The sequence below is a fragment of the Pteropus medius genome, unplaced genomic scaffold (assembly GCF_902729225.1).
Source record: "Pteropus medius unplaced genomic scaffold, Ma_sr-lr_union100, whole genome shotgun sequence".
NCBI classification, from domain to species: domain Eukaryota; kingdom Metazoa; phylum Chordata; class Mammalia; order Chiroptera; family Pteropodidae; genus Pteropus; species Pteropus medius.
The window spans coordinates 2,806,097-2,832,528 of NW_024345861.1; the positions used below are offsets into that span (position 1 = coordinate 2,806,097).

Below are 26,432 nucleotides of genomic sequence, written 5' to 3' on the forward strand. Positions count from 1 at the left end.
CATATTAGAGAGGACATAAATACTCCACAATCAACTATGGACAGATCATCCAAACAGAAAATCAATAAAGAAATAACATCTTTAAGTGACACATTAGACCAATAGGACATAATTGACATTTACAGAGCCTTATCCCAAAACAACTGCTTATACATTTTCTCTAGTACACATGGAACATTCAAAAGGATAGACCATATGTTGGGACAGAAAACTAGCCTCAACAAATTTAAGAAGATTGAAATCATACCAAGCATATTCTGTGACCATAATGCTTTGAAACTGAAGATCAACTGTAAAAAGAGAGTGGAAACAACCACAAATACATGGAGATTAAACAACATTCTACTAAAGAATTCCTGGGTCATAGAAGAAAAGAAAGGAGAGATCAGGGGATACAGAGAAACAAATGAGAATGGAAGTACAACATATTGAAACTTTTGATTTATAGCAAAAGCAGTAATAAAAGGAAAGTTCAAATCATTACAGGTCTATCTCAAGAAACAAGAAAGATCTCAAATAAATAACCTAATATTACATCCTTAAAAACTAGAACAAAAGTGAAACCCAAAGTCAGCTGAAGGAAGAAAATAATCAAAATTAGAGAAAAATTAAATGAAATTGAGAACAAAAAAGGTATTAGAAAAAATTAATGCAACAAAAAGCTGATTCTTTGAAAAGATTAATAAAATTGACAAACCCCTGGCTACACTCACTAACGATAAAAAGGACACCAATCAGAAATGAAAGAAGAGAAGTTATGACAGATACCACCAAAATACAAATGATCATACAAGAATATTATAAAAAATTATACACCACCAAATGAAAAAACCTAGAAGAAATAGACAAGTTCTTAGAAAGATACAACTTTCCTAGACTGAATCATGAAGACCTAGAACATCTAAACAGACTGACCAACCGTGTGGAAATTGAAACATTCATCGAAAACTTCCCAAAAAGTAGAAGTCCAGAACCAGATGGCTTCACCAGTGAATTCCACCAAACATTCAAAGAAAATTTAATACCCGTTATTCTAAAAAGTTTAAAAAAAAAATTGAAGAAGAGGCAATACTTCCTAACTCATTATATGATGCCACATTATCTTGATACCAAAACCTGGTAAAGATAACAAAAAAAGAGAAAACTATAGACCAATACCTCCCATGAACACAGATGCAAGAAACCTAAATAAAATACTAGTACATCGAATATAACAACACATTAAAAAGATTACACACCGTAATCAAATGGGCTTCATCCCAGAGCACAAAGATGGCTTAACATATGTAAAACAAACAAAGATGGTTGACCATTTGCAAATTGATTAATGTGATACACCACGTCAACAAAATAAAGGATAAAAATCAAATGATCATATCAATAGATGCAGAAAGATACAACATCCATTTATGATTAAAACACTTAATAAAATGGGTGTACATGGAAAGTACCTCAGCATAATAAAGGCCATATATGACAACCCTCAGATAATGTCATACTTAATGGAGATAAACTAAAACCCTTCCCTCTAAGATCAGGAACAAGACAAGGCTGTCCCCTATCACTGCTTGTATTCAATATAATTTTAGAAGTCCTGGCTAGAGCAAACGGGCAAGAGAAATAAATAAAAGGCATCCAAATTGGGAATGAAGAAGTCAAATTGTAACTTTTTGCAGATGACATGATTCTCTGCATGAAAATCCCTAAAGACGTCACTAAAAAACTATTAGAAATGATAAACAAATACAGTAATGTTTTGAATTACAAAATTAATGTACAAAAATCCATAGCATTTCTTTATACTCACAATGACTTTTCAGAATGAGAAATGAAAAAAAAATCCTTTTGCAATTGTAACAAAAAGAATAAAATACCTAGAAATAAACCTAACGAACCATGTGAAACACTTATACACTGAAACTGTAGACATTATTAAAAGATATTGAAGAAGACACAATGAAATGGAAAGATATTCCCTGTTTTTGGATTTGAAGAATCAACATAGTTAAAATGACCTTATTATCTAAAGCATTATGCAGATTTAATGCAATCTCTATCAAAATCCCAATGACATTTCTTAAAGAAATAGATCAAAAAATCATCATATTTGTATGGAAGCACAAAAGACTCTGAATAGCCAAAGTAATCCTGAAGAAAAAGAACAAGGCTGAAGGTATCACTCTGCCTTAAATCAAATTATACTACAAAGCTTCAGTAACCAAAACTGCATGGTATTAGCAGAAAAACAGACGCACAGAGCAATGCAACAGAATTGAGAGTCCAGAAATAAAACCCCGTATATATGGGCAAATAAATTTTGGCAAAGGAACCAAAAGCATACAATGGAAAAAGGAAAGCTTCTTCAATAAATGTTGCTAGGGAAATTGGAAAGAATGAAACTAGACTGCTATCTATCACTATACACCCAAATTAACTCAAAATGGATCACAGACCTTAATATAAATCTAAAACAATAAGTTGCATAGAAGAAAGCATAGGTACTAAACTTATGGAACTTGGATTTAAAGAGGATTTTATGAACCTGACCTTAAAGGCAAGGGAAGTAAAAGCAAAAATAAATGAATGGGACTATATTAAACTAAAAAGCTACTGCACAGCAAAAGAAACCATCGACAAGGCAAAGAGGCAACTATCTGAATAGAAGAATATATTTGCCACCAATAAGGCTCTAATATCCCAAATGTATAAAGAATTCATACAACTCAACAATAAAAGATCAAACAATCCAATTAAAAAATGGCTTGAAGACTTGAACAAACATTTCTCCCAAAAAGACATACAAATGGCCAATAGACATGAAAAGATGCTCAACTTCTCAAGCTATTAGGGAACTGCAAAACAAAACCACAATGGGATACCACCTCACACCTGTTAGGATGGATGGCTATCATCAACAGGACAAGTAATTAAAGTGTTGGAGAGATTGTGGAGTAAAAGGAACCCTCATACACTGATAGTGGGCATGTAAATTGGTCCAACCACTATGAAGAACATTATGGAGCTTCCTCAAAAGACTAAGAATAAAATTAACATATGATCCAGCAATCTCTCTTCTGGGTTTCAAGTTTTCCAGAAAACTTGAAAACGTTTATCCACAATGATATGTACACCCCGATGTTTAAATCAGCATTGCTCTCAGTGGTCAACACGGAAAAAAACCTAAGTGTCTATCGATAGATGATTCGATAAAGAAGAGGTGGCACATATATGCAATGTAATATTACTCAGCCATAAGGAAAGATGAAAGACTGCCATTGCGACAACATGGATAGATCTTGAGATTATCATGCTAAGCAAAATAAGTCAGAAAAAGTTGAAAACCATATGATTTCACTCACATGTGGGATATAAAACTAAAAGCAACAAACAACCATAACAATCAAACGAAGACTCATAGATACAGACAGTGGATGATTAATGGTTACCAGAGGGAAGAGGGTAATGGGGAAGGTAAACAGGTATAATGGGGGTCAATTATTTGGCAATGGAAGGAAATTTAACTTTGGATGAATGCACAATTCAAAATACCTATGATGTATTATTGAATTGTACACTTGAGTCCTATTTGATTTTAGTAACCAATATCATTCCAATAATATAAACAAACAAATAAATAAATAAATAAAATTATAGGTTGGCCCCACCCCGCAAAAAGGAATAAACTAGAGGGTATCTTATGAATATTTAAATATGCTACCACAAAAATAATAAATAAATTATGATGAATGTTCTCAAATTTTTGACTCTCTGTTTTAAAAACTATGAAACGCTTTAATTTGTGGGAAAGATCTTGGTAACATTTCTGAGCGGAACGTGTGGTTTTGAATGCCTTCTATTGGATACCTTAGTAAAATATCAGGATTCTCTTACATAATACTAAACAAGATTCCTTTATTTCTTGGTTTATTATTTTTTAAACAACTGTTTCGAATACTCCAAGACTGAAAGGTTTATGACATTTAGAAGTGTTTTTTTTTTCAGAATAATATACTTTTGTGTTTAAATATATTTAAGAATGAATAACTTTCTCTTGCACTTTGCCTACCTCCAAAGCAAAGAAGTAACATGAAATAGGCAATTGAAATTAGAGATATTTGTCACTCTAGAAGTAAGAGACTCATATTTGTGTTTGTATTTGTTCCAGTTTGATTTTGTAAAACTAATGGATGGAAAACAACTGATGAAGCAAGACTCCAAGGGCTCAGATGATAGCCAGCACTCCCCTCGAAACCTGATCTTAACCTCACTGCAGGAGACAGGTTTCATAGAGTATATGGACCAAGGGCCTTGGTATCTGGCATTTTACAATGATGGAAAAAAGATGGAGCAAGTATTCGTGTTAACTACAGCAATTGGTAAGCTGCCTTGGCTACTATTTTGAATTGACAGTATGATTCTGGAAAGACACAATCAGTGAATAAAATGATACAGATATTTAAGCTAATTGCTCATTCTGCTTTAAACTCATTATTCATGATAGATCAGTACGAGAAAAGCTTATATTGTTGTCATTAATGTTGCTTAAATGCTGATTAAGATTTTTTAAAGGCTCCATTATTTGCTGCTGTTTTAGGATACTTGCCATGCCCTGTTTTATATGTTTTCAGTAGAAATAATTACCTGGATAGTACTATTACTAAGGCTACCTAGAACAACTTCAGTGAAGAAGAGAATAAGCAGAGGAAGTTCTGTTAATTCAAGATCTACTAAAAAAAGGAAAAGCAAATAAACACCTTTTAAAATTAAAAAAAATAAAAAAACAAGCATCAGTCTAGTTATTCTTTAGAATGACTGATTCTACAACAAACCACTGAGGTTTCAAAATACAACCTGACAATATTTAGAGAACAGTTTCAAAGGATAATAATGAGTCATTCAAAGTCCTTTCTTTAAGAAATTTTTAGTTTAAAAAACATCGCAATGGCTCTTTCAGTGTTCTCAAGGCCTTTTAAAACATGCTCGTTTTTTAATTTTATTTTATTAGTTTCAAGTATACAGTACATTGATTAGACATTCATATAGTCTATGAAATGATCCCCCTGATTACTTTTTCTCTCCTCTGGCTCTACACCTAGCCATTACATTACTGCTGACTGCATTCCTTATGCCGTGCTTCCCATTCCCATGACCATCTATCAACTACTAATTTGTATTTCTTTAACCCTTCACGCCTTTCCTCCAGCCCCCCAAACCCTCAGTTTGTCCTCTATATTTATGTCTGTTTCGATTACTTTGTTCTTTTAAAACATGCTCTTTTTGACACAATGTCTTTATCTACTCTTATTCAAGGTTCACTTTAGTTAATCACAGGCATCTCATTTCTTTTTTTGGTAAAATCATTCCCCTTGACCCTATGTGTGAATAAAGCTGAGATCTTTAGCAATTTTAGAGACCTGAGGGTAACCAACTCATAGACTCAGTATTTTATCATGTGAATTTTCCTAAAATATCCATCTTTTAAAAGAAAGAAAAGTGTTTTACAGCTGTCAGTTTCCTATACAACCCTCACCACTTTATCCCTTAGTTGACCTGTTCAACCATATGTTTAGGAAGATGTATTGACTGTTAACAGATATACCATTTGCTCTTTATAACAATTGTGTTCTATTTTTACATTATCCTGAAGACCTTGAGTCAGTAGAAAATCATATTCCAGCCATAACATTATCAAAAACTTTCTTCTAAAGTAATCAGAAAGGCAATAAAAATGCATGATGATTTTTCCCATAGAGAAAAACTCTACTGATTTTATATGTTCAAAAGGAAAAGTATTCATTAACTGAGGGAAAAAAAATTAAGTCATGACACTGTTTTGCCACTCACAGACTCATTGAGGAAGTTTCAACAGATGCACCTTTCATGATATTTTTTTCTATCAAGGCCCGATTTTGATAATGAAAATGCCAATGAGTTATGAGAGGTTGAGTTTCTCCTGAGAAATCAAGCAATTAGAAGATCTGAAATATCTTTGAAGATTTTTTTCTCTTTCTTTTATCTTTATCCCTAAGCTTAAGTTAAAACACTAACCAAACTATTAACCTTTTAAAAAATAAATAGACCCAGAAACATACCTGGAGTTTTGTCCCTTACTTCCTCCTAAAAAGAACCTAACCTTTGATGTATAATTGTTATTATCCAGATATCATGCTGTCACTTTTATATGCAACAACATACTTGTTTTTTCCTTATCCAAGTCAGTTTGTTTATTTTCTATTGTCTTTTAAGGCTAGAATTAAGAGAAACATTTCTCCTATAATTCCACTTAAATGGAATTCAAGTAAATTTCTGAAAAAAAAGTATATAAGTTATTTATTCTAAATTCTTTACACTATTTTTTTATCTTTTTATAATTTCTTAATCATATTTAAAAGAAGCTATTTAAGGTTTGTATGATTTTAATTATTCAAAATGCTGCTCATTCCCTATTTCAGATAATATTAGAATCAGTTGATTGATCTTAACTATATGTGGTCTGCTACTTATAAGGATCAAGACATTATTAATAACTAATATTTATTGAATGACTAACATAGGTTAGCCACTGGCCTATATTAATATATACTGTTTTTAGTAGTAGAGACAGAGTTGTCAGTATCCCCTAATTTCAGCCAGTATGCTCTGTAACATGGTAATATATACCATTTATGAAGTGCCACTCTGCCCCAACCACTATACTAGATGCTTTATATTCAGTTATCTTGTTTGATTCTCATCAAAACCCTGATAGCATAGGTATAGCGATATTTATATTAAAAAATAAGGAAACAGAGTCTTGGAATGAGTAAATAATTCAGTAAAGTCTCACAGCCAGCAAGTGCCAAAATCGAGATTGGAGACACCCGGTATGTCTGATATCAAAGCCCATGCCCTTTAGACCATACTCATTCCATAAGATTATTCATTACCTTTAGTTTTTCTTATGAGAAAACCTGCCAGAAGCAAAACTCATCATCAGTGCAGATGCATATACCAAGGGGTTTTAGACTCTAGCATAAGAACAGATTTGTAAGCATAGAACTTTAAAGTGATTCTCAACTCTGATGAACTGGTGTCTAAGAAGTGATTCTGCAGTAAGATTAAAAAGATAGAAGTAAAATCTTCCTGAAGGCCAACATAAATAGAAAAATACATGCTTTTTCATCACTGGTAATTTATGTGATCCTGCTGTAGCCATTGTCCTGCTGGAGCCCCTAGACTGTCCCAATGTCTCTTTAATACCCTATGGAGATGGTAGCTCTCAAAAATCTCCCATATTGCTTTTTATTTTCATTTGCATTGCTGATGTTAAGCTCTCTGCAGCTGTGTGGGCCCAAGGACAACTCTTAGATAAGTTTTTAAGATGTAGGGAATTTTATTTATTTTGGTAGCAAACTTTATTAAATGTTTTTTTCTACAGTAGCTATTTTCTCACAAGACTGTTTCCATAAAGTTGTCAATAGGGGCTACTGTGAAATTAAATTCAACTATATTTACCTTTGAAAGCTTCCCCCATGGCCTCCTATTAACCATCCAGGGCAGGGGAAATTTAAATGTAAATTTAAAAACTGTCACTATTGCTTGGTACAAGAAAGCTAGACAAGTAGAAAATAGAGAAATAATTGTTCTATCTTGGAATGAAATAAAAAGTCTGTGTTTTTTCATAATGACTTTTTAAATAAATTAATGATTTTCTGAAAATAACTATTCTAATGAGTTAATAATGGTTAGCGCTTTGACAAATGTTACATTCCTGCTAGCCTAGCTGTAGTTCAGCAAATGCCATGTGTCAATTTCTTATCCAGTTCAGTTTTTTAACACAAGGATGAGAACACACCATCATAAACTGGCAGAAAACTATCTGATGTATTCATATGAGGTTGAGAAGAATGTCATCCTCCAATTGATAACAGGATGACTATCCACACCATCACTGGATCCATTCTCAGTTTTCTAAGAATCTCCCAATTGGAGTAGATACCACTTCATTCTTCTTGCTTTTATTCTGCCTGGGGCAGAATTTAAAATCTAGATCAGAAGTTCTCTAACTATGGAAGTTTATTTGAAGCATTGGTTCTCAATGCTTTAATGTAGTGGGTGCCTATATGATTACCTGCAGTATTTGTTAGAATGTAGATTACTGGGTTGCATTCCTCAGAAACAGATTTAGTAGACCTAGAGCGAAGCCCAGGAATCTGCATCGTAAGTGCCTCGGGTGATCCTACTGATACAGGTGGTCAAAAGGCCACAATGGAAGAGATGCTATTTCTCATCTCTCATTATAAATTCTCATAGTTCAGGGGAAGATGCCAGGACCACTTCCTATTTAAGAATAGCTTATCCAGGTGAAACTAGATGAATTAGATAATTTGGATTGAAAAGGAAAAATTGATACATATGAGAAGTATGAGTTTAATTGCCAAGAATAAAAAAAGAAAATCAGAATCTAAGAATTCAAAGTATGGAAACTTTACAGAAAATACTAATGAGAAGATGATTTAAAAAAAAAACCTACAAGAGTAAGGCATAAATATCATCATAGTTCATGGACTTGGAATTTAATGCTATTATGCTCAAAGACAATTTAAAACTATAAACAGTTTTTTTAGTTTTTAAATTTTGAATTAATTTTTATCGAGGTAACATTGATTTATAACATAACATAATTGATTAACAACATAAACTTCAGGTGTACAACATTATAATTTTTAATGTCATTGTCAGAGACTGGCTTTTATATAACTTTATACCTTTTCCGTAAAAATACTTGACCAGAAGAATTATCAAAGTTCTGTTACAGTGTACATTTCTATGTCACTGGAACTACCTATGGGCACCTTGAAAACCTATTCCTCTCTAAGAATGGATTGAAGGGAAATTAGTGGTAGAAAACTGATAAGCATTGACAGTCGAGAAAGCATTTCTCAACAAAATATGATAAAAGCATAAACTTTTAGTGGTGGCAAATTTATATGAACACTTACTTTAAAAGCCTTCCATTGTCACTTATTAATGAAAATGAAATACTGATTATCATATTTAAGATGTCAAGATAGTAGATTAAACATTTTAACATTCTAGAGAGGAAATTTTTATTTGCTACAACCTAAATTTGAAAAATAAACTTGATCTACCAGTTGCATTTTTAAGCCCATTTTGCTTTTGAGAATGTCCTATAATTCTAGTACATTTTTAGCTTTATCATGAATGTCTCATAAGAATACAATGCATCTAGACCCCTTATGTACTTTAAAGATCAAGTTTTTACTATCACTCTCGAATAGCCAATTCAGCAAATCCAGAGTGCTTTTAATAATTTGGAATTGCATATCACATCATACAGAAATCTTTGGCATCTGATTTGAAATAGTAAGCAGAGGACAAGCTTGTTATAGGCCCAGAGTTTTTGCAATTTAATAATATTTAGAACTCTACAACATGTAGATTTGTTCATTTTTTTCTTTTTCTCTCTATTAATAGAAATAATGGATGACTGTTCAACTAATTGCAATGGAAATGGAGAGTGTATCTCTGGCCATTGCCATTGTTTCCCAGGATTCCTTGGGCCTGACTGTGCTAGAGGTAATGTTGCTTGGTTGTATTGATTTAGAGAAATAGATGTCATTTGAGAACTCAGAAGGAGGAAGAGTGGTGGTAGTAGTCATAGTAGCAGCAGCAATAGCAACACTGCTCACCGCCACTACCAAAAGTTGAACACTTATTCTGCCAGGCACTGTTCTAAACACTTTGTGTCATGTTTTTTAATTCTTACTTCCTACCATAGTCCTATGAGGTACATCTGTGATTATCCCAGTTTTGTGGGCAAAGAAACAAGCTCAGATAAGTGAAATAACTTAACCAAGGTTACCTAACAGCTGCAATTTGTACCTAGATCATCTGACCCAAACACTATGTGATATTCTATGTTCTTCATAAACTGATTCATAACGGATAGACTTTAAGAAAATAGGTGACTGCTTATGCATACTGATGTAAGCTGGAAGGAATGGGCAATCACCAAATGGGTAAGTAGCCTAGAAAGTAAAGACTGGAAAGTCAGAAGTTAAACTTAGCAAACTTTACTGTTTCCTAGACTTCCCCACAGTTTAATTCTTGAAAAGCTTTCAGCTTAATCACATCGTGTTTTCCCTTTGACTTAAAGTTACTACTCTAGAGATTCTTTCTGCTCATTTTCAATGTGTCCTTAAAGTTCTCAGTCTGCTAATACTTTACTCTCAGGTTTCTCAGCCACTCAATTTCTTTAGGTTAAATTCTGCTCAACAAAGAATTCTACAGCACTTGCCAGGTTTCCAGTAACATGAGAAATCCTGAGGAGGTAGGGGGTAGGAGTAGAAGTGATAGCTGTTATTAAAAAAATTATGGGCTCTGCCATCAAGGAGCCCATAATTTTAATAAGGAGACAAACAATGGCAAAGCATAGTACGTGTTCTAATAAAGGTCTGCACAGTGCGCTATGAGAGTAAATATCTGTCCAGCATGAATCTCTTTAAATGCACAACCTTTTAAAGATAACATTCTATAATATGAATAACTCTTTATTTATTAGTTTTTCAAATTTTCAGGTTTTTCTTCTTAAAAGTAGCATATATCTACTTGGAGATGAAAAACCATAAGAGAGAAAATGTCTAGCTTATAATAATGACATTAATAATAATAATAATAATAATAATTTAAGTGAATAGTGGGATCAAAATCAAATACTTGAAATAATTTCTCCACTCAGGATAGTTTTATAATTTATCTTTACCCCACTCCCATAAAAGGAAAATTCTGTTTGTAATCATGAACATATGCCTATTTAATAAAGATTAAGACAGAAATATTACAATTTCTTGCCTGAATTATTATATAAGAATCAATAGAGAATTTCTCTTTGGAGATTTTTAAAACATTATAAGAATGTTACGAGTTCATTTGCCAATCTTCAGATTCATGCCCTGTGCTGTGCGGTGGGAATGGAGAATACGAGAAAGGACACTGTGTCTGCCAAAATGGCTGGAAGGGGCCAGAGTGCGACGTTCCAGAAGAACAATGCATTGACCCAACTTGCTTTGGTCATGGAACCTGCATCATGGGAGTCTGCATCTGTGTGCCAGGATACAAAGGAGAAATATGTGAGGAAGGTCAGAGACCCATTTTAATCTATTGCATCGCTGAATTTTCCAAGGCACCATTCTATACTTCTAGTAGAGATATAAGCGGTCTTTACAAACCAAAAATGCTCAACATATTTGCTTAGTACATGGAACAGGGAGTTGTACTCAAGTGACACTTGCAGAGCAGTAATGAAAAATGGCATCCCCCTCATTTTAAAATTATTTTATGACTTGAGAATTTCCATATTGATGATTTTCAGTATTAATTTATGTTTTCATTATTATAGAGTGCATTAGGCTACATCTTACTTTAAAGCACATAATAAAAATCATATACACTTTTGGAACCATTTCATGAATGGTTTCTTTGGGAGTGATTTCTAATTACCATTATTGTTGCTTCATATTATTTCGTTTTACATACCTCATGCTGAAACTCGACCTCCATGCCTATGGAAGCAGTGTTACCACTAATGAGTTTCAAGGCAGTGCCTTTATATTCAAATTCACCCCATAGGAGCCTTTACATGCACAAAACGTATTTTGAAATGGCAATAGTTTTATCATATAAAGAGACGCATTGGAAAATAAGTTTACTAGTAATCAGATGTTTTTCATGCCACATTCCTTAAATAAGACTGATTTCAGAAATAATATTAAACCATTACCATGGGAGATAGTCTCATCATAACTGTTCAGAAAAGAAGCTACTGAAAATATACTATAATTGCTTTTTAAAGATGGCTCATTAACACTATTACACAGCATTCTAAAAAGTTTAATCTCATTTTGCTCCATGAGCAAACAAGAGTTTAGCTTTTCACCTCCCATTAGCAGTAGTAGAATTTTGGTGTGAAGATTATATCTGTTCCAATGAAGCATTGGGCTTAGACAAGGCACCAAGTTCCTGAGTTACTTTTAGAAATTGTTTTTATGGTGATCTAACTGCAATCATTATATTTAAGTTGCAAATTCAGATGCTATAGGGACACATACACATTCATCAAAAAGTGGTGCTGTTACAACATCTATAATTTGCCACAAAAAACATTTAACCTAGTTAATTTAGACCCTTCTAATTTAAATTACATAAGCAGTTGAAAAAGGACTTAGCTTAAATTTGCCTTATAGGGGTCATTAAAAATTTTGTAGAATAACCAAGATAGCACAGAATACCATATTTAATGGTCTAAACTTTTCAAATACAATAGAAAAAAATGTTTTAAATCAGACATCATAGACCAGGAGCCCACAGGCTGAACTGGGCCTATGGATGGGTTTTGTTTGGTTCACATAGTGGTGGTGGTGGTAGTGTTTTTGTTGTTGTTTAATGTAACTTATTTGCCAAAATTTAAAAATAGAGAAGTGACGTATAAAAATCTCTATTTCTAGCCTCTCATGAACAACTAGAAAATCTGATAACCGTGGGCTCACATTCTTACCTGGTGGCAATCAACTGGAGCCAAGTAGTAGCATCTTACTTTAAACTAGACACTTGCTCTCAGTTCACTTCCAATATACTCTATTCTCTTACATCCAGCCCATCTCATTTATGTATGCCATCTGCCTTGCCCCTTCAGCCATATGACTTTATTCCTTTGATTTAAGCATGACTTACCTATTCATTGAAGATAGACTTTTAATAAAGTAAATTATATTAAGTTAAAATTGTAATTGTATTTTAATATAACCAAATGGCCTTCTTCTAAAACAACAGTCTGTACTTTAGACTTTCCCTATCCTTCTAAATAATGAATGAATAAAATTAGATGTACCTTCTGATATTTAATTGCTGATCAGCAGCACTGTGATAATGACCTTGAGATCATGGACTAATTATAATGGCACTAAATATAATAGTGCTTATTTAAACTTACTCTGTTTCATGGCCTCATCACAGCCTAAAACTAGGCCAGTCTTACAAATGATGGCAGATTGCATCAGTCTTTTCCCATTGCTGGAGAAACAATTCAAAGCATACATCTGCATCCTGTTAAATTATTTTAGTTTCATTTTATTTGTATGGCAAGACAAGAAATTTGGAAATCAACTTTCCCATTTTCCATGGAATGGGCACCTAGTGAAAAGCATAAAACAATCCTCCCCAAGGCAAGCATAAGAATCTACTTCTAATATAGTTTATGCATTTGTCCAAAACTATAAGTGTGTTCAAAAATTATACTCGTGTTAAAAAACTTCCAGACTCACAGAATCAGAGACAAATAGAATTGAGTCTGTGATATTCTAAAGCATTAAAAACTGTCACAGTATCCTGATAGAAGGGGAAGCCACAAAAAAAATAATTTTTAAATTAGATTTAAAATGTTGCATTTTCAATGATTCTAAAGAATAAATGAGAGATTATAATAAATGCATTACATTGTATGATTTCATGCAACAATAGTCACTTTACTCAATACCTTGAACAAACCAAACTTTAAAATATATAAACTCCTCTAGACATATCAAGTAAAAGGCATTTCTGGGAGCTATGATTCCAGTTTCAGAAAAGATAAAGAATGACTTACCAAAAATTCTTGAGCTCTTTTGCAAAGCTGAGGAATTCTTATTGAGGCCCCACACTGGTCCACTCACCCATTTGTATGGGAGCACTACATACTGCTAACAATATCACAAAACATATGTATTATTCCATTCTTTTTCTAGATTTAGAGACAACCATTATGATATTTACCATATTTTTAAGTGTTAATAATCTTCCAGTTTGAACGAAGTTGACCTGAGTCATATTATTGCCTAATTAAAACAGCAGAAATGGCTTAATATTAGGAAATCAGTGTGAGCTTTCCAGTTTCATTATCCTTAAGTATACTGGCCCCACCTGTTCACTTTTAACCTTTCCCCCTCCCTTTTTGGACCTTCAGAGGACTGCTTAGATCCAGTGTGTTCCAGCCATGGCATCTGTGTGAAAGGAGAATGTCACTGTTCAACTGGCTGGGGAGGAATCAACTGTGAAACTCCACTTCCTGTATGTCAAGAGCAATGCTCAGGACATGGGACTTTTCTTCTGGACACTGGAATGTGCAGCTGCGACCCCAAGTGGACAGGATCTGACTGTTCCACAGGTACATTACAGTTATTTCCTTCTCCTTCCTCCACTCCCAGGTTCTCACTGGTCTTTGCTTTAAGGTAGTACTCCTTAAAGTCTGATATGGGTCATAACAGGATACCAAGTATTTCTTAGGCTAGTATTTTGCTGGGTTTTTAATCATATTTTTCATGGTCGTAGGTTTGTACTAGAACCTCTGTCCTCATTCTATATTCTCCTGTAGTTATTTCATTGATTTCTGTCTCCCACTATCAGTTCTATACAGATCATTTCAAATCTATACTTTCCCAAATTTAAATAATTCTTCATTTCCAACCATCTGCTGAATATTTTCAGTGGGTGTCCATCACTCAAAAACATAACTTAGCCCAGGAATTTTATTTATATATTGCCATATTATTGCGTAATTACTATTCCCACAACTTTCATTTTCTTAGTCCCTGCTCTGACATCATCCACAGTTCTCTTTCATTTTCTTAGTCCCTGCTCTGACGTCATCCACAGTTCTCCATTGTCTATAGATAAACTTCAAATATCCTAGCCTGTTATTACAAGCCCACCACAAACTACTTCAAATCTCTATCTCCAGCCTGTCTTCTACTTCTGCTTCCTACATAAATCCTTTCAGCTATAGTAATCTGTGTGCTTTCCTTTCCCCCAATATGTCACATATCCGCACTTTTCTGTATGCCCTTTCATCAGCACAGAGTGCTATTACCTTTTCACCTGTGAAAATCCAACTCATCTACCAAGACCAACTACAATTTTTGATATTCTAGAAAATTTTTCCTGATCATATCAACAGGAACCTCTGAAATCCTATCATGCTCATTGCTAGAGTAAAAAAGGAATTGCGATTCAGGTATTTGCATACATGACTTGTTTTCACCTACACTAAAAATCAGGGATCATTCTTTATTTTTATAAAAAGCCTTTGCCTGTGGATTTTGTTGAGGATGTGAAATGACATGTGATAAGCAGGTGGGATAGGTGGTTCTGTAAGACTTTTTGTACCAATGAATTGGCTCATGAACCAAAAAGTCCACAGGCCTGTGCTGTAAAGAAACAGGAGAATCCCTCTGTTAAGAGAATGAATTCTAACTTTATACTTCATTGTACAAAATTTTATTGACTAATATAGAAATAATATAGGAGAGAGGATTGTATTTTGCAATTTCAGAAAATGATTAAAATGCTAAAGATGATGTAATAACTAAAATGCAAATCTTAAAAATCATTCATTTATACACTTAACAAATATATGTATGCTGCTGTGAGCTTAGCACAAGGAGATATAGTGGTAAACAAGATGGACGTGGTCCCTGCACAAAAGGAGCTTATAGTCTAGTAGAAGAGACACATTGAACAAGTTAGAAGAGGATTACAAAAAAGAAGTGACTGGGCATTATGGAACTGTATAGTATGGTTCTAAGTTAATTACTAATTTACTTACTTAATGTTATTAAACACCTTCCATCCTTCCACATGTCAGATATAGTATCATGGCCTAGAGCTTCAAGTTTAAAATAACGTTAACATTAATATCACTGTTAGAGCATACACTTACATAACAGTTATTATGTATTAGGCATTAGTCTAAGTGTTGTACATATATTCACTTAATCCTCATAATAACCCTAAGAGATAATCACTATAATTACACCTAATTTACAAATGAGGAAACTGAAGCACAGAGAGGTTAAATAACTTGCCCAAAGTTACCTAAATAACAAGTATCAGAGTTATAATTTGGACTACGTTATTCTGGCTTCACATTCTATGCATTTAACCATTACTGTACTGTCCTCTAGGAGCTCTAGGAACCCATCATCTAACACACCATGTATAAAAAAAGTAGTGTTGGACTATGTCCAGGGCTACGTGCTACAGGGCACAAAGAGGGAGCAGTAGGTTATTTCTGTGAAAAGAGGCCCTACAGTCAAGCAAGAATTTAAGGAAGTTTTAACATTTGAACACTAGAAAGATGATTACTACAAATTCTTGAATAATGTCATTTTGTTCAATATCATTTTGATATAACATTGATAAGATGCAGGAGGAACTTAAGTCTTGTTTATATCAATTAGCCTATAGTAAAAATTGGTTTCTTTATATGTTGTTTCACTTAAAGTAGCATAACCTATCAACAATGTGAAGTAAGGACTTAACCATGCATGTTTATTGGGTGGACAAGGGAAGAAAGAACATTCTAGGCAGAAGAAATAACCTAAAGCAATTGAGATATGAATCTAAATGACACATTTGGAGACTTACAAGTCATTGGGTATAGGTGCAGCCTAGGAGTACCGAAGGAGGTAAAATTGGAAAGGTAAGTAGGAGCCAGGCACAGGGAGTTTTATTTGCATGCCATACTAAGGAACTTGCATTTCCTCTTGACACAATAAGAAGCCACCAAGTGGTTTATAAAAAATTGCATTTTAGATAGACCACTCCTACGGCATCTGAAAGAACCGATCAGAGATGGATAATATAAGGTCATAAGAGACAAGTGCAATGTGATTATTAGAGTAGTCCAGAAGTAAGATGGTGAGGAAGGCCTAAACTGAAACTGTAGTTGTGAGAATGGTGAGGCAGAGATAGACCAAAAAGAAGTTGCCATGGTACAATAGAGAAAGTGAGGAGCCAGGGAGAACTACTTTAGGTGGCTGAGTAAAAGGAAGAACCACCAGCTGAGAGAGAAAATTCATAGCTGTAAAAACAGATTTGGGGCAGAGAGACAGGCCATGGTGAGCTCAGTAATGAACATGGTGAATTGAAGGTATCTGCAGAAGACCCAGGTGGATATGTCCACTGAGGGATTGATAGTCAAGAATGGTACTTATGGGAGAATCATGAACTGGAAACAAATATTTTGGACATAGTTCGAACCATAGGAAAGCATATTCTTGTCCAGAAAAATGGAAAATGAGAATGAAGAAAGTCAGAACCCTAGAGAACACCAATATTTAATAACATTACTATGACAAGGTTCTTAATGTTGAAACAAAAACTTCCCTCTTTATATATGATTTAATAAACACTTAAGGATCGAATAGTAATTCTGTATCTCTCAGGTCACTCCTATCATTTATGTGTCCTTCCTCATCCCTCAGAATTAGGTATAACTTCTGGTAATATACCACTCACAAGTTGCACAAATTCAAATATTTGTATTTCCAATGAATTCACATTAAATATAATGTATTGAGACTTTCTTTTTGCCCAGTCCACCACTCCTACTTAATACAAAAAGACACGCACCAATTCTGTTGGCAAAGAAGAGAATCACTCAGAAGGGGAGGAAAAGGTTAATTATGAACATGCCTCTACATTCATCCTCCTTTACTCTCTCTCAGATGAAGTACCCTAAATCCTACCCTACTTTTTCGTCACTTCAAACCATACTTATTCATTAAAATAAATCAAATGAGAAAAAAAATGGTAGCCCCATAGAAGATTAGATCTGGAAGAAAGAGTAGAGATATCTGGTTCAATGTTTCACAAAATAGTGGCTTCTAGTCTACCTGCCTTGGCATTTCTAAGGATTCTAATACACTGAGTCATAGAGAGGTTAAGCAGTTTGTCCCTGGATATGAGGGCTACTCCACCATTCTAACATCCTCATTTAATTGTTCAGTTGCTAAGCATTTATTGAACCCCTGTTATGTCCCTGTCAGCATGTCAAGCAGTGAGATACTTTATAATGAAACTGATCTATAGTTGAGGAGAGAAGTGTGAATAAATATGTAGAATATCTTTCATTAAGTACTATAAAATGGAGAGAGATTTAATATGCAGGGTGTATTTTTTAATAAATTTATTTATTTAAATTAATTTCAAGTATACAGTACATTAGTTGGACATCTATAATGTTCATAAAACAATCCTCCCAATAGCTCCCTCCCTCCTCTGGCCCTCTATTTAGACATCATATTAGTGCTAACTATATTCCCTCTTCTATGCTCCCCATGCCCAACTTTCAACTACTAAATTGTACTTCTTTAACCCTTCACCCCATTCTCACAGGCTCCCAACCCCCCTCCCTTCTGTCCATCACCAAATTGTCCACTATATTTGTGAGTCTGTTTTTGATTTTGTTCTTTTTGTTCCTTAGATACCGCATATAAGTGAAATCACATGGTATCTGTCTTTCTCTGTTTGACTTATTTCACTCAGCATAATAACCTCTAGGTCCATCCATGTCATTGCAAATGGTAAGATTTCATTTTTTTTATGGCTGAGTAATATTCCATTATATATATAGATATATAGATATATAGATATAGATATAGATATAGATATAGATATAGATATAGATATAGATATAGATAAACCATAATTTCTTTATCCAATCATCTGTCAATAGGCATTTAAGTTGCTTCCATATCTTGGCTATTGTAAATGTGCTGCCATGAATATGGGAGTGCATAGATCTTTATGAATTATTGTTTTGGTTTTCTTTGGATAAATACCCAGAAGTGCAATTGCTGGGTCAAAAGGTATAACCATTTTTAATTTTTTGAAGACCCTCCATACTGTTTTCCATAGCGGCTGTATCAATTTGCAATCCCACCAACAGAGTATGAGGGTTCCCTTTTCTCCACATCCTCGCCAACACTTGCTGTTTTTTGATTTATTAGTGATAGCCATTCTGATAAGTGTGAGGTGATATCTCATTATGGTTTTAATTTGCATTTCTCTGATGATTAGTAACCTCGAGCATCTTTTCATATGTCTGTTAGCCATCTGTATTTCCTCTTTGGTGAAGTATCTGTTCAAGTCTACTGCCTATGTTTTAACTGGACTGTTTGTTTTTTTGTTGTTGAGTTGTATAAGTTCTTTATAAATTTTGGATATTAACCCCTTATCAGATGTATCATTAGCAAATATCTTCCCCCAAAATGTCGGTTGTTTTGTTTTGTTGATGGTTTCCTTTGCTGTACAAAAACTTTTTAGTTTGATATAGTTCCATTTGTTTATTTTTTCTTTTGTTTCCCTTGCCCAAGGAGCTATATCTGAAAAAGAAATTCTTGTTAGCAATATCAGAGTTTACTGCCTATGTTTTCTTCTAAAAGTTTTATGGTTTTGGGTCTTACATTTAAATCTTTAATCCATTTTGAGTCTATTCTTGTATAAAGTGTAAGAAGATGGTTCAGCTTCTTTTTTTTTAATATCTGTCCAATTTTCCCAACGCCATTTATTGAAGAGGCTGTCTTTACCCCATTGTACGTTCTTACATCCTTTGTCAAATATTAAGTAAGCGTATAGGCATGGATTTATTTCTGGGCTCTCTATTCTGTTCCATTGATCAGTGTATCTGTTTTTATGCCAATACTATGCTGTTTTGATTACTGTAGCCTTGTAGTATATGGTTTGATATCAGGCAGTGTGATACCTCCAACCTTGTTCTTCTTTCTCAAGATTGTCATGGCTATTCGGAATTTTTTATGGCTCCATATAAATTTTAGGATTGTTTGTTCAAGCTCTCTGAAAAATGCCATTGGTATTTTGATAAGGATTGCATTGAATCTTCAGATTGTTCTGGGTAGTATGGCCATTTCTTCCTACCCATGAACAGGGTATATGCTTCCATTTATTTGTATTTTCTTCAATTTTTTTTTCAATGACTTATAGTTTTCTGAAAACAGGTCTTCTACCTTCTTGGTTAATTTGATTCCCAAGTATTTTATAGTTTTTGATGCAATTGCAAATGGGATTATTTTTCTTAATTTCTCTTTCTAAAATTTCATCATTGGCGTATAAAAATGCTACTGACTTCTGAATATTATATTTTGTATCCTGCTACTTTACTGAATTTATTGATTGGTTCTAAGAGTTTTTTGGTGGAATCTTTAGGGTTCTCTAGTATCTTGTCATCAGCAAATAACGAGAGTTTTACTTCTTCCTTTCCAATTCAGATGCTTTTTATTTCTCTTTCTTGTCTTATTGCTGTGGTTAAGATATCCAATACAATATTGAAGAGGAGTGGTGAAAGTGGGCACCTTTGTCTTGTTCCTGATCTTAAGTAAAATGCTTTTAGCCTTTCCCCATTGAGTATGATGTTAGCTGTAGGTTTGTCATATATGGCCTTTATCGTGTTGATGTATGTTCCCTCTATTCCTACTTTGCTGAGAGTTTTTGTCATAAATGGATGCTGGATTTTGTCGTTTTTTCTGCATCTATTGATATGATCAATAGATGATATTGATATGATCATCTAGTTTTTATCTTTCGATTTGTTAATGTGTTGTATCACATTAAATGATTTGCAGAAATTTAACCAACCTAGTATCCCAGGAATAAATCTGACTTTATCATGGTGTATGATATTTTTAATGTATTGCTGAATTCGATTTGCTAATATTTAGTTGAGGATTTTTCCATCAATGTTCATAAGAGATATCAGCCTATAGTTTTCTTTTCTTTTTTTTCTTTTTTTTTTTTTTTTGTGATGTCTGCCTGGTTTTAGAATCAAGGTAAAGGTGACCTCATAAAAGGAGTTAGGGAGACTTCCCTCTTCTTGAATTTTTTGGAATATTTTGAGAAGAATAGATGATAATTATTCTTTGAATGTTTGGAAAAATTCTCCTATGAAGCCATCTGGTCCAGGACTTTTGTTTTTTGGAAGGTTTTTGATGACCGATTCTATTTCATTGGTGGTAATCGGTTGGTTCAGATTTTCTGTTTCTTCTTGACTCAGTCTTGTGAGATTGTATGTTTCTAAGAATGTGCCCATTTCGTCCAGATTGTTCAATTTGTATTTTCTTATGATCCTTTGTATTTCTATGGTGTCCGTGGTTATTTCTCCTCTTTCATTTCTGATTTTATTTGAGTCCTCTCTCTTTTTTCCTGTCAATTTTGTTTATCCTTTCAAAGAACCAGCTCTTGGTTTCATTAATCTTTTGTATTGTTTTTCTACACTCTATTTCATTTATTTCTGCTTTCATCTTTATTATTTCTTCATTCTATTCACTTTGGGCTTTGTTTGCTCTTCTTTTTCTTGTTTCTTTCTTTTTTTTTTAATTGTAAGGTTAGATTGTTTATTTGAGCTCTTTCTTGTTTCTTGAGTAGGTCTGTATTACTATGAATTTCCCTCTTAGAATTGCTTTCGCTGTGTCCCATAGATTTTGAGTCATTGTGTTTTTATTTTCATTTGTCTCTAAGTATCTTTTGATTTCTTCCTTGATATCATTAATAACCCACTCATTGTTTAGTAGCATGTTATTTAGCTTCCATGTGTTTGTGTATTTTCCAAATTTTTTTCTTGTAGTTGTTTTCTAGTTTCATACCATTGTAATCAGAGAAGACAGTTAATATGATTTCAATTTTCTTAAATTTATTGAGACTTGATTTGTGTCTTAATATGTGGTCTATCCTGGAAAATGTTCCATGTGCACTTGAGAAGAATGTATATTTTGCTGCTTTGGGGTAAAATGCTCTGAAAATATCTATTAACTCCATCTGTTCTAGTGTGACTTTTTAGGCCCATTGTTTCCTTGTTGATTCTTTGCCCGTAAGATCTGTCCATTGGTGTCAATGGGGTGTTAAAGTCTCCTACTATAAGTGTATTACTATTGATCTCTTCTTTTATGTCAATCAATAATTGCTTTATGTATGTAAGTGTTCCTATGTTGGGTACATATATGTTTACTAGGGTTATGCCCTCTTGATTTATCAATCCCTTTATTATTATGTAATGTCCTTTTTTTTAATCTCTTATTATAGCCTTTGTTTTAAAATCTATCTTATCTGATATAAGTATTGCTACCCTGGTATTTTTTTTTCATTTCCATTTGCATGAAATATCCTTTTCCATCCCTTTACTTTCAGTCTGTGAGTCTCATTTGATCTGAAGTGGGTCTCTTGTAGACAGTATATGCATGGGTCTTATTTTCTTATCCATTTGGTTACCCTATGTCATTTGATTGGAACATTTAATCCATTTACATTTAAAATGATTACTGATAGGTATATAGTTACTGCCATTTTATTATTCGTACTTGTTATTTCTATTTTCTTTTTTACCCCTTCTCTTTTTACAGAAGACCCTTTAACATTTCTTGTAATGCTGGCTTGGTGGTGATGAATTCTTTAAGCTTTTTTTCTGTCTGGGAAACTCTTTATCTCACCTTCCATTTTAATCGAAAGCCTTGCTGGGTAGAGTATCCATGGTTGTAGATAATCTTGTTTTTCGTAACTTTGAATATTCCTTGCCAGTCCCTTCCAGCCTGCAAAGTTTCCATTGAAAAGTCAGCAGACATTCTTATGGGGGTACCCTTGTAAGTAACCAGCTTCCTTTCTCTTGCTGCTTTTAAGATTCTCTCTTTGTCTTTGACCTTTGGCATTTTAATTATGATGTGTCTTGGTGAAGGTCTGTTTGAATTTCTTTTATTTGGAACTCTTTGTGCTTCCTGAAGTTGTATGACTAATTCCTTTGCCAGGTTAGGGAAGTTTTCTATCATTATTTTTTCAAATAGAGTCTCAATTCCTTGTTCTGTCTCTTCCTCTTCAGGTAGTCTTATGATTCAGATATTTTTATGCTTCATGTTATACCAGAGGTCTCTTAAACTATTCTCATTTTTTTTTAATTCTTTTTTTCTTTTTGTTGTTCTGATTGGTGTATTCAGCTACTTTGTCTTCCAATTCATTGATTCGATCTTCTGCTTCATCCAATCTACTGTTGAATCCTCCTAGTGTATTCTTCATTTCTGTTATCATATTCCTCATTTCTGTCTGGTTCTTTTTTATGGTTTCAATGTCCTTTTTAATGCTTACAATCTCTCTGTTGAGGTTCTCATAGTGCTCATCCATTCTCCCCATAAGTTCGTTGATCATCCTTTTAATCAATATTTTGAACTCTGACTCTGGAAGGTTGCATACCTCCATTTCATTTAGCTTATTTTCTGGAGTTTTCTCTTGTTTCATTTGTAGCAGGTTTTTTTGTTTGTTTGTTTGTTTTCTAATTTTATCAGCCTCTCTGTGTTCTTTTCAATGTGTCAGGAATATTTGTTTCATCTCTCAGCCTTGGCCAAATGGCCTAATGTGGAAGGTGTCCTGTGTGGTTCAGTGGCACACTCTTCCTGATCCATCGTGCCGGGAGCTCTGGAGGTGACCTTTGTGTGGATTGTGTGTGATCTTCTGTTATCATCAAGCCTTTATTATTGTTAGCAGTTAGTGGGTGGTATTAACATTCAGGCTTGCTAATTGTGGGAATTGGCTGCACTCTCAGGATAAGTTATTGTGTGGGGGCTGACTCCACTGAGTGGAATTTGCCCTAGCAGTCTTATGTACTTGTTGCAGCCACACTTTGTGTGTATCACTACTGGAACCAGTCAGGAGTTGCTCCGTTGTGGTCTGGTGCCAGCTTCCAGATGCATTGGTTTTGTGGCCCTTGGGAGGGGCTCCCCCGTAGGCCAAGTTCAGCCACTACTTTTGATTGCTCAGAGCTGCCCGGTGAGAAATACAAAGCGATCTACTGATGGTTGTTGCCTATGCTGGATCTATAGGTAAGTGGATGAGACAATGCTGTATGCAGCTCTCAGTTATCCCTCATTTCTGACCTACTGCAGTTTAGCAGGGGAACTAGTACCTCGAGTCCTGATATTTCCTATCAACTGCCTTTAAGTCTCTGAAACTGGATGAGCCTCTGGGTGATACGTGTGTTGAGTGGTGCAAGGATCCTGGGAGTCTCCTGGGTATAGTGAATAAATTTCCCCCTGCCACTGCAGTGTCAGTTTACGAGTCCACGCTGTCTCTGTGGCTTGTGTACAAGTTTCCACTTATAGCAAGGTCAACTGTTGCCCACCCTGGCCCTAAATGTGCTACCCCAGAGCAGGGGCAGCTGCCTATCAATGTGCATCGGGTACTTTGTGTACTGAATGGGGCAGAAACTCAGGGAGTTAAGGGCCGTCAGACCAATACCGACCCCTGCAATCCCCTTAAGAGATATTGTAGCTCATACAAGCAGCAGTGGTTGTCTACAACTGTTTTCTTCGAAATACACTCACTGCACTAACCAAGGTCTGTTGCCTGCGCTAACTGCTCAACCCCAGAGCCAAGTAGGGCACAAGAGGCTGCTTGTCAATGGGCTGCAGGCACTTTATGGCTTGGGAGAAGTGGAATCTCAAGGTAACAAGGTCCATTTGGCCAATACAGCCTCAGTTTTGCTGTAACTTCTGTGCCTGGGTGTTCCCACTGTAGACCCAGATCACAGTGAGGCCAGCTGCCATCAGAAGTGTTCCCCCAGACCCCTGTGCTCCCCGGACACATCTTGCGACTCTTGCAGGCAGCAAAGGTCTACCTGCCATTGACTTCTGTGCAGTGACCACCCTGTGCCAGCCAAAGTTTGTCGCCTGTGTGGGTTAGGAGATCAGGGGAGAGAAAGGGCAGTGCTATGTCGATTCACTGTCCATGGATCACCTAGGGCAATTTATGGGTAGGGTGGGGTGAGGTTTCAGAGAGATAATGGCAGTCAAATCAATACAACCTCAGTCTTGCTGCAAATTCTGTGTGTTCCCACAGAAAACCCAGATCGCAGCAAGATCAGCTGTTATCTGAGACTGGCCCACAGGTCTCCAATATCTGCCCCAGTTCGTATTGGCAGCAGCGATCTGCCTAACCCTACTGTTGAAATGCAGCTCACAGCACTGGTTGCCCACTGGGAATGGAAATGTAGCTTACAGGGCTGGCCACTTTTTATGCAGGGTGTATTTAACCATACCAAAAGTTCTAGGAAGTGGTCACAAAAGACTTCGCAGATCATGAAGGGCCCTATATGCTGTATATAGACTTGATTTTAAGAACAATGGGAAAGCCATAAAAGGGATTTAAAGAGATTAACATTATGACCATGTTTGCATTTTAGAAAGATCACTATAAAAATAGTTCAGAGAATATAGTAAAAAATGATCAATACTTGACACAAGGAAATTTAAGTACAGATGGAGCGGAAAGGACAGACATGAGGAAATAAGACTTGGTTACTGCGTAAGTATAAGGGGAGGCAGAAAGTTTCATTAATTCTGATTTCTACTTGCTAGACTGGATGAATGGTAACATCACTAATGGGGATATGAAATACTCATTTACTAAACAAATTTTTATTGAGCATCTACTATGTGTCATATACTAGGCCCTTGGGATACATCAGTGAGTAAAACAAAGGTTCTTGTACTACTAGAACTTACAGTGCTGCAGGGAGAGACAGATGATAAACAATGAACAAGAAATATACAAGTTTCTGAAATACAAGGATACTGAGGGCCAGAGAGGTTAAATATCTTGTCCTAGGCCATAGACCTGGCTAGTTGCAAACCTCCAAGTTGAAACTCGGTCTGTTGATATTTTTTCCATGTCTAACTTTCTTTTCACCCCACCCTTAGCCCTACCAATGGAAGAAGGAAGAGTTAGACAAGCAGCTGGGACTCAGGTGGATAGATTAGTTTACAAAAACTGGAAAGTTCAAGGAGATGAAGGACATCAAACCTCAAGTACATTAATGACATATTTTTGTCCAGAGATCCTGGGCTAAAGCCACATTCAACTGTTCTGGAACTAGCTGAAAAAGAACACTAGAAGTATCTCTTGCTCAAAGAATCAGCAGCCTCTCAGGCTAAAGGCTCCCTAATAAAACTACTATCTTGAAAAGCTGGGGGTGGGGGGTGTAGCAAATGCCTTCCAAATCTCCAGTGTCATGATAGGAATAGTTCTCCTGTGCGTTTTAAGCTCCACAAAGGTTGTTCCCACAGAGCATATTTAACTAGCGAGATGATTTCACTGTGTAGTTTTTTCATTGAATGTGCTCAGTACAAGAAGCAATTTAAAATCTGATTCTTATAATGAATCATGTCGTTTCAAAGGTGGATATGCTCTTTGCCATCAGTCATTCCCTTCCTCTAAATGCATGAAGCTTAGCTGTTGGCATGTTAACCATGATGCTCTGATACCAAGGGGACTACAGTGAATGGCTTACTGATTATTTTCAGTCTGTTTTCTAGGTGCATTGAGTATTAATAGTGGCACTGAGTTGATACTTGATACAGGCTTCTTTAATCTGAAGGTCTCATGGTACTTCACAAAAGTTAACTTATTAGTCATCAAAAATACCTCCAGAGGAATACAATAGAAGCTTGTTATAACATGTTTTAGATGTGGATATTGCACAGGTCAAATCATTCTCTTTAAATGTAACTCCATGCCCTGAAATCTCAGTAATACATTTAGCTTAAGGATATTGGCCCTAACTGTAT

At 34.9% G+C, this 26,432-nt stretch overlaps 1 protein-coding gene across 1 annotated transcript in view; it reads left to right on the forward strand.

Moving 5' to 3' along the window:
• The window catches only part of TENM1 (teneurin transmembrane protein 1), a 1,050,723-nt gene that overhangs the window by 700,266 nt on the left and 324,025 nt on the right, over nt 1-26,432 (forward strand). The window contains exons 12-15 of the mRNA XM_039874688.1: nt 4,166-4,376; nt 9,478-9,579; nt 10,947-11,141; nt 14,000-14,200. Coding sequence (XP_039730622.1) covers nt 4,166-4,376; nt 9,478-9,579; nt 10,947-11,141; nt 14,000-14,200 — 709 coding nt within the window. The remainder of the gene's footprint in view (nt 1-4,165; nt 4,377-9,477; nt 9,580-10,946; nt 11,142-13,999; nt 14,201-26,432) is intronic.